Source organism: Grammomys surdaster, unplaced genomic scaffold (genome assembly GCF_004785775.1).
Source record: "Grammomys surdaster isolate TR1022 unplaced genomic scaffold, NIH_TR_1.0 133, whole genome shotgun sequence".
Taxonomy (NCBI): Eukaryota; Metazoa; Chordata; class Mammalia; order Rodentia; family Muridae; genus Grammomys; species Grammomys surdaster.
The window spans coordinates 4,129,819-4,139,692 of record NW_021604591.1 but is presented as its reverse complement, the minus strand read 5'-3'; the positions used below and the strand labels follow the sequence as shown (position 1 = coordinate 4,139,692).

Here is a 9,874-nt window from a genome sequence, read left to right as displayed (position 1 = left end):
TATATATATATATATATATATATATATATATATATATATATATATTGAATGATTGCATTGCATTGGTGGTGCACATCTTTAATCCCAGCATTTGAGAGGCAGAGGCAGATAGATCTCCATGAGTTCAAGGTCTACAGAGTGAATTGCAGGACTACAGTGTGTAGTCAGGGCTGCAAAGTGAAACCCTGTCTTAAAAAAAAAAAAAGAAAAGAAATGATTGAAATGATCATCTCATGTCTCAATAATGCTTACGTAAGCATGTCCTCCATCCATCCGCAACCCCCATCTCCTCTTGCCTCTCCCACTTCTGCTGGCCCCTTCTTGTTCATAAATGGCTCCCCATTATACTTTCATGTTAGTTTTAAAATCTAGACTCTGCATATGAGATGCGACGTTTATCTTTCTGAGTCTGGCTTCTTTTATGATATTCTCCAGTTCCATCCATTTTCCTACAAGGACATAATCAATTACTCTTAGTGGCAGAAGAAGATTTCGTGTGTCTCTGCCACATTTTCTTTAGCCACTCATATTGATGGGCACTGAGGTGGTCAATAACTCGGCTGCTGTGAGTAGTTGCTGCAATAAAGGTGAATGCTCAGACATCTCGCTACCAGGTTGACTAGACAGCTGTCCCTCTCATTCTCGCTAGATCCTGAAGACCGCAAACACCAACTCAGCCTTTGCCATGTTCATGATGTCAGCAGCTCTCCATACTCGTGAGTTGCTATTCTAGAAGTCTTGGTTACCAACATGGGACTATGTCAACATTAGGAAAATGAAGAGCTAGCTACTCCAGCTGGACAGGTGCATGTCTGACCCTGCTCTTCAGACACTACTCTCTGGGATGCCGACACCATTTCCTCCATGTTCATCTACCTTCTATGCTTGGTCCTCGAGGTCACACTTCACCCACTCTAGACAGCCCCAGGCCAGGGACCACCATCTGCCTTGCAGCTTCCTGACCCATAGTAGCATCTCCTCTCTCATTCTTGTCAGTGGCCACTGTCCACCTGCAGGCTCAAATCTCTCTGGGTCTGTCTCCTTGCTCCAAGAACAACCCACAACTCCCACCCAACCCAAGACCACAGCCATCACAGGCAAGACACCCAGACATGCCCACATGCCCAAGACCACCTTGGCTGACCTGTGTAAATGGCAAGACTATACATAGTGTTTGCTTTTACTCTCAAAGGTGGCCCAGTCTTGGGCGATACGTTATAGAGTCCCCCAGTGATAGCCCACAAAGTAAATCAGAACTTTGTTCTAAAGGAACCAACACACAAGGAGGACACTGAAGGAAACAGGGCAGTGATTGGGAAACAGAGTCCCAGATTCAGGGATTTGGGAGAGTTTAGACCTGTCTCCTAGTACACACCAGCTGGTGTCTTCTCCATAAAAGGGCTTGGATGACATCATCCCAAAGGTCCCTTTCCAACTAACACCTGACTCATAAACCAATAAAACAGTCAACCATCTCCAGTTGTCCCCAGCTTCTCTGTGCTGGGAGTTAAGTGCATGGTTCTGGAGGGAGGCTGCCTGCCTGGGTTTAAGTTCTGCCTTGCCCTTGGGCAATGTACTGACCTGGTACCTTCACCTGAATGACATAACAGTATCTCCTCTGCAGTACAGCTAGAAGATGGCCTGAGATATTTCAGTGCACTATGTCTGACATGCCAGCTTCTACTAAGTACAATGGTGTTTATCTTTAAGATCTTCCTAGGAGAGCCAGCACAGGTGGCTCACACATAAACTACCCCAGGTCTCCAGAGGGAGGCTGAGGCAGAAGGATTGCCAGCCTGAATTACATAGTGAGTTCCAGGACAGCCTGGGCTACAGTGGAAGACCTTGTCCCAACGCTCCCTTCAGTAAAGAGCTTTATAGGGAAATGAACAGATGAGTCTCTGTGGCTTTGTATAAAACACTGAACCAGGAAAAACTCAGGGAGTAAGTAGGAGGGAAGTCTCTCAGCTGGCAAAGGAAATTAACCTCAAGTGCCCTCACTGAACCCCTATTAAAGTAGTCAGGTGTTTTATCTGTCTTTATCCCTTCCTTTATCAGGCAATAAAGAAAGATGCTAAAAGGAAAAGTTGGGTACGAGGGCTTTTAAGAATGTGGACTGCCCCCATCCCTCCACAGACTGGGATGCTGGGCATCCAGGCAAGAGACCATGAGGGGAAAGGTGGGTGGGTGGGATGGTCCCCTTACCCCGAGGACTTCTGAGACAGGCTCTGAGATAAAGCTTCACAAAAGGAGTGACCAGAGATCTAGAGAGAAGCACTAAGCAATTATGGCCACCCATAAAATGAGATTCTTTGCTCCTCGGGCAAAAACTCCTGAATCCTAACTGAAGACTACAAAACCTATTCAAGACAATACAAGGGCTAGGATGGGGTGGGGTGGGTCACACCCAGCACTCTAATGTCAAAAAGTTGATTATCATGAGTTTGGGAGACTAACCTGAGCTATATAGTGAGTTCCAGCCCAGCCTGGACTACAGTATGAGACCATAATGTCCTCCCCCTGACACACACACACACACACACACACACACACAAGCAGTGGGCTAGAGATGAAGTTCGGTGATAGAGCACTTGCCTAGGACTCTGAGTTTAATCCTTGGCACGTCAAAAATAATGAAATGTAAGAGTAGAGACTCTGGGTTCCGTACAGAGACTAACTACAAGGTTATGAATACTTTGAGGCTCCCCCAGGGCAGTAAGAAGGAAAACACAACAGCCCAGAGTCTGAACGTGAGAGACAACATAGCCTGCTGTAGTTCTAGGAGACCCTATCTAATGAACCTAAAGAATGAGGGCATGACAGCCACCTCTGGTCCCTACGGGCAGTGCCACGAGTCCAAGGCAGCCACTTCTTCCACGGTCTGCTGAGCCCACCTCTAAGGTTTTCCCCAGCACAAAGCCAGCACCCGGGGGCAGAAGACAGGAAGCAAAGCCAATTCCCAGAGGTGCACACTTACCACCTGCCCTGAGCATCCTCTGCCTTTTTGCCCCTGGGAAAGGAAGTTACTGGAAATCAGTTACTTCAAAGCAGGTATCAAGGTTCCCTAAAAGAGATGCTTCAACTTGTGGTGCCCCAGCAGACAATCAAGTCAAGGTCTTGGAGTCAAGTCAAGGAGTGTGAGTGTCACTTCCCCCAGAAAGAACGCAAGTCAAAGAATGTTTCCTAATTGGCCCAAACTGCCACAGCTTACTCTGGACTCCATCTTCCAGCCTCTCCCAAGAACCGCTGCCTCTGTCCCTGGGAAGGTAGCACCAGCCTTTTTCCCCCAGCTCAGATGTCTACCTTGTGTAGAAAGCTGACAGAAAACTTGTAGGATGAGACCACAAATCTTCCCCAGTGGCTCCCTGGAACAAGGGCACCGCCCCTAGCTTTCTAGTTGGTCCCACACGGTGAGTCTGCCCTTCAGTGAGTGGTAGGAGCTTCTGCTGAAGGCTGTGGTCTCATAATCTCACCTCAGATTTCCAGGAGATATACTATTGAAAGCTGGGGGCTAGCAGGGCTGGCAATCCCAGCAATTGAGATGGAGAAACAGGAAGATCACCAAGAGTTCTAGGTCAGCTTGGGCCACAGCGAGACTGTGAAAGAAAGGGTGGAGGGGAGATAAAGGAAGGAAGAAAAGAAGGAAGGGAGTGTGGTTGTGCATATCTTTAACCCCAACACTCAAGAGGCAGAGACATGTGGATCTCTGAGTTCCAGACCAGTCTAGTCTACATAGCAGTTTTAGGCAAAACAGGTATAAGAGACCTTACCTCACAAAAAAAAAAAAAAAAAAAAAAAAAGAGGATGAGTAGCTGGGGTCATAGCTCAGTGGGTAGAGGCCTTGCCTATCATGCACAAAGCCATGAGTTTGATTCCAACACCACATAAAGCAGAAGATGCCATGTGGGTTGAAGCAGGATCAGATCAGGATTTCAACGTCATCCTGTGTATAGAGTTGAAGGCCAGCCTGAGCTATATGTCTCAGAAATGGAAAAAGTAAGTAGAATTAAATGATAGTCTCACAAAAGTTTTCTAGCCCAAAATATCTGAAGCTCCAAAGTTGGGAAAACTTTGTAACTCCACCTCTGACCCAAGCCTTGGGACCTGCGGAGCCAATAAACTATAAGCATGATGAGGAGGCAGGCAGATGGAGAGGCACACAGAGAAAAGCCAGACTCCATGTTCAGAGCTATGAAGAACGCAAGACCTACCGGTGTGAACCCGCCTGACAGAGGAGGACCAGTAGCTTACATTTCTGAGAAGTGAATGTTTCAAATTGCAAGAAAGTTGCAAGAAAAATGAAGCTGGAAAGAGAGGTAGCAGACAGGAGTGTAGAAGGCTACTGGAATAAAATACTCCAGTCTGGCTCTGAGACTAGAATTTGGGAAACTGGGTGCCTAGAAGGAACCCACAGACCAACTGACAGGGTCTGAGCTGTCAGAAGAACGAAGATAAAAACGAATCCATGGCTCCTAGGGAAGATCCTGTGGCACTAATGTCATTGCTCAAGCCAAGCTGGAAGCTGGCTACATGTCTACACCACTGGGTGAAAGTGTTCCCAGCACCGTGAGTGAACACTGCACAGCCCTAATGTTCCCCAAAGGCAGGCAAGTGTGTGCTCAAGAACAATTTGTTCTTACCAAGGAGCAAAAGCCATCCTGGTGTTTTTACAAAAATAATCGTAAGTGATCTTGGACAACTTAATCTTAACCTCAGTTCCTTGCCAATACAATAAAGAACACTCAAAACAATCGTGCTTATCTCGGGAAGCTATTTGAATATTCATGAGATGTTATTTGAATATTCATTTGCTAACCTGTGTCTGGAACTTGGAATGTTCGCAGTCAGGGCAGGTGCTCTCCATTGAATTCCACAATACCAATGAGCAAAAGGAAGCAGACACTGCACTAGGACGCCAAGTGGGGCTAGTTGTAGCTGGTTACTCTCTACAACTAACTTCCAAGTGCTAAAACGAGAATAAGATAATCTCAGAGGGGTTCCAGAAAAGTCTCAATCAAAAACCAGGAATGTTTTTAATCCAGGCCATGCCTTTAATCCAGAGGCAGAAGAAAGTGTGTATCTCTGAGTTCAAAGCTAACCTGGTCTACAGGTGAGTGCCCAGCCTGCCAGGGATACTGAGAGTTGGAGGTGAAGGGTGGTAGGTAGATCTGTGATCTGATCTACATAGTCTGGTCTACACAGTGAGTTACAGAACAGCCGGACTCTGTAGAGAGACCTTGTCTCAAACCAAAAACAAAATATAATCAAGCATTTCTAAACCAGAGTTTCACCTTTCCTAATCCTTCCTCAGCTCAGAGACACTCCCAATATACTCTGTGTCTCTTCTCAAACTTCAGGGGGATCAAACAGCTTTGCACACCTAAGCCAGATCAGGGAATCTAAACTGGGAGGCTAAATCCCTCCGTGACACCTGGTTTTTTAAGTTACAGGCCTGATTCAATTCTGCCCCTATTGGTAACTTAGAGGAAGTACATCCAAGTGTCCTGGGGTTGAGAGTGTAAAGAAAAGCCCAAAGGAACAAAAGGATTGTTCACATTGTAGTGTCTAGTCGGTCATCATAAAATGGGATGGGCACAGTCACCTGCATCTTGAAGAAAGAAATAGGCATCCCAAGAGGCTCTAGGACCTATGGTGAATGAACCACAGGACAGGAGTTAGAACTCACTTCCAGGTACTCTGGTTAATTCCCTTTCCACTCCCGGGAACAGATGACTGCACCGCATGTCCCCAGGGGTGTCTGTTGTGCTTCCATAGTTCCATCATCGGAGAGAAAGTTCATAAAAAGAGTTCAGATGTCCAAGAGGGAAATTCACTCTCCCTAGGATTAAGGAGTCTTCCTCCACTTTGTGCTTTACGAATTGTCAAGAGATGGTTAAATCGATAAGCTCAACGGAGTCTGCAAAATCATGCCGGCCTAAAGGTAGATTTCTAAACACACCGAATTACAGTGCAGGACCACATCCCAAAATATTAGAGAAAACCAATTGAGAAACTCAAATTAATCAGGTGCCTCTCTCAAATCTGAGGTTCATCTGCCATGGCCCTGGAAACATCAAAAGCAACCTATCATCCTCGCCCACACATTCAGGACCATGAGAAGGAGATGGGGGGGGGGGGGGCCTAAAACGTGGTCAAGGCGCTTTCCCTAAAATCTGTTCCTGTGAGACACTGTAATTTCAAATGTGTAACTGAGCGACGGCTTACAGCTCTAACACAGACCTCTGGACAGCAACCTTCCCCCCCTCCGGCCCCCGCCCCATACGAGACCATTCCCTCTCTTAAATCCTGGACTAGGGCCCAGGACAGGAACCAATCCCGTAATCCTGAGTATTTTAGAAACTCAATTCTCCTGGGAGTTAGAGCGCTCCGGGCCTGGCTCCTGTCCACCCCCACCTCCCTAGCCCGAGCCTAGAGTGAGGCTCCAAGCAGGGCCAGAGGCTCTTTCTTATGTAAATGACGCGCCGCGAGAGCTGGAGTTTGCTGGAACAGCAGAGAGAGGTGGGCTCAGGAGGGTCGGAGAGACTAAAGGTTCATTTTCTGAGACCAAGGAAACAAAACAAACAAACAAAAAAAAGAATACTGGGAATCGTAGGGTGGGAAGGTGAGTCCACTCCATCCGTGTAACTTTTAGCGGCAAATCAGAAAATACTATCCAAAATCTGGCCCCCAACTCGGAGGCCAAACACGGGGACGAGAGGCGGGGCGGTCCCCAGGAAGGTCTGCAGTGAGGGGGCGCCCCTTTCGAGCCTCAGTTCCGGGCAGTACAGTTCCGGGGAGGGGGCGCGGCAGGCTAGTCTTTCTGCGCCCTTTCCCGCTCCTTCCTGGGTGGCTCTCTCCCCCACCCCAACTCCAAGGGGCACCACGAGGAACCGATGGCCTCTCCAACGCATCCTTAAATTCAAGAGGGCCGGGCCCCAGCTGCTACACGCTTCCACCCCGCCTCCTCCCCTACGCTGGATTCTTCCCCACGTGCTCCTGCCTGCCGGAACTCGGGCTGCAGAAGGGGGCTCCTCCCACGTGGGCGCAGCAGTCTCCAAACTACGTGCAGGGCGACCGGCCCATCAAGAAATTAGGGTTTCTAAGGGTGGGGAGGGTGCGCGCGGGTCCCGGGTAGGTGAGAGTATCGATGGTGAGCGGCCGGGCCACGAGGGTGCCTAGCAGACGTGGCTTCTCGCGCTCAGGACTTTCCCAGCTACTCAGACTGGTTCCACGTCCCCAGCCCCGAAGGAGGAGGAAGCAGGTCCTCTGCGTGCTCCAGATTCCCGGAGAGCACGCAACTTGGTCCGAAGCGAGCCAGCAGCTCCCGCCCGTGCCGACTTACCTTCTGCACTTGGTTTTGGTTGAGCTCCGTGAATAAGCAGGCGATCATATGCGAGGCGATCATCCTGCTGCCGCGAGTCAGGGCCAAGTAGAGAAACCGAGGCTCGAGTGCTACCGATGGAGCAGGCAGAACAGTCCGACTGCTTTGAAACCAGGCCCGGGTGTCCGGCTGGGATCGAAGACTCCAAGAGCCACACAAAGAAGCCCACGATAGCTCACCAGCTGAGGGCCTCGAGTTTCGAGTTTCCAGAAAAAGATTTTTTTCCCTTTCTTTCAATTTGTTTGTTTTTTAGCCACAACTACTAGAAGGCACCTAAGTCTCACTCCTGCCGACTGGACTAGCTGCTCAGCGTCCGGTCGCTAACTTCACCCAAAGAGTCACTAAGACTCAACTTCGGAAAAATGACAGTTCTGTTCCACTCGGGCGATCGCACCTATCAGAGTCACTGGCGTGATGCTCCTGCCCTCGGCTTTCCTAAGCAGGATAACTCCGCGTAGTCCGTGGTGTCCTGAGACTCCAGCACTGGAGTTTGTGCAACAATGTGGCTTATTGAGGGGCTGCCGGCTCTTTGGGCCGCCCCGGACAGTGACGTGGGCTCACTCATTGGTTGCGGGAAGAGGGTGTGTGCGCTCTCGGCTGCCCGCCCGCGGTCCACAGCCAATCAGCGCCCAGAGCCCGCGGGCGCGGCTGCTCCAGCACCCAAGCAGGCGGCGGGAGAGACGCGCCCGAGGCTAGGGGCGGAGCTGGGCGCCAGAGTTGGGACGTGTGCTCCGTGGCTAGAGCCGGGGACTCCAGGGCGCATGAGCCACCGCCGCGTCAGGCACTGCTTAGGGTGGGGGGCGCGTGATCGCGGACCCAAGAGATGTTGGGCGACTGGAAAGACAAGTGATCGTAACAGCACACGCCGTAATCTGGTATCTAGGAATCATGTGAGGGGCTGCCACTGCCCTGTCACAAGTCTGAAACACCTTGATTCTCATCTTAATTGTGGCTCAAAGAGTCTGCGGATCCCTGAAGCGAAACCATTACAAAAGTCAGCCCTTCTTAATCATCATACCAATAGCAAATGAATTTTACTAACCCGGCTTTACAGATCAGGGAACTAGGCACTGTGTTGTTAATGAGTTTTGCCCAAGGTCACACCCCTAACAAACTGTAGATGAAGACAGGAACACGTTTCACTCTGAAATGCAATCCCCTCGCCCGAGTATATTATCCAGGCTTTCTAGAAGCCAAGAAAGTAAAAGACTGGAGAGAAAGCTTGTCAGTAGCTGGGACTGATAGAAGGAAGGAGAAAGTGCTCGTGTAACTGCTTGATCCTAGACCCAAAGTGGTGTGAAATGGTTTATAGATGCTAAGAAGAGCCGACCTCTACCTCAGCTCATGCGTGACACCAGACTCTAAGTTTACATAAATATGAATAGAAGCCATCAATATTGAAATAGCACCTCAGATGACATGAGATCGGTGCTGGTGGAGAATGGAGTTGCTAAATTACATGGAAGGAAGACAAAGCCTACCATTTCCAAAAATGTCACTCCGTAGCTCTCTCTCCACCTCCGGTGTGGTATGTGCAACTACTGGGGATCAAACACGGGGCTTTGTGTGTGCTAGAAAAGCACTCTGCCAACTGAGGTAGGTACACCCAGCCCTGAAAAGGCTCTGCTGAGCTGCTGCTACCACATTCCCTGAATCGGTTCATCTATTTCCTCTCTGGGTGATCCCTCCCAGCACCTTCACCAGCCGTGACACCATCTACACACGGGTAGCTCACAAACCTAATCTACAAGCAAGGACTTCCCTAGGGCTTCTGGCTTTCTTAGCCAGCTGTCATTTGTCATCCCTGTTGAGGTGACTAGTATCTCACATTTAACATGTACTAGGCTGAGCTTCCCAGTTTTTTTTTTTTCCTTTACCAGTTGTCTCCACAAATGACATCACCCCATGGTTTCTTCCTGTCACGTGTTCTTACATCTATTCACACCATTAGTGGATAGTTAGTCTAACTTAGCAAATCAAAGAGGCCAGACTCTCATGGCCAGGCCACCAATGATTCCACCAGAGGTCACATAATGTCACTTAACTGCCATTTTTAGGTACCTTTAGCTTGACCACTGTGATTCCTCATTCACTCAAGAGCTAAAGAGACTTGTTTAAAATACAAACCAGTGCTTCAAAGCACACAAAAGTGTGCTTCGTACACTTGTAGTCCCAGTTCTTCAGAGGTGGAGGCAGAGGAGTCAGGAGTTCAAAGCCAACTTGGATGCTTGAGACCCTGTCCAGCTAGCTAGATGAATGGATAATGGATGTATAGATGATAGATAGATAGATAGATAGATAGATAGATAGGAGATAAGATTACATTGATTGATAGAAATATGCCAGACTATCTTGGGGGGTGCTTAAAATTATTATTGTTTTCTTATCTTCAAATAAAATCCAAACTCCTAAGAATGACTATTAGAAAAGATTTAAGGCTAAACTTAGTGGTACATGCTTATAATTACAACACTTGGGAGGCAGAAGCATGCA

The 9,874-nt window shown here is 48.6% G+C and overlaps 1 protein-coding gene across 1 annotated transcript in view; it reads right to left on the bottom strand.

The window, feature by feature from the left end:
- Window positions 1-7,405, bottom strand: part of Hk2 (hexokinase 2) — a 48,680-nt gene extending 41,275 nt beyond the window's left edge. The window contains exon 1 of the mRNA XM_028762331.1: window positions 7,343-7,405. Within this exon, the coding sequence (XP_028618164.1) occupies window positions 7,343-7,405 (63 nt within the window). The remainder of the gene's footprint in view (window positions 1-7,342) is intronic.
- Window positions 7,406-9,874: the final 2,469 nt, after the last annotated feature.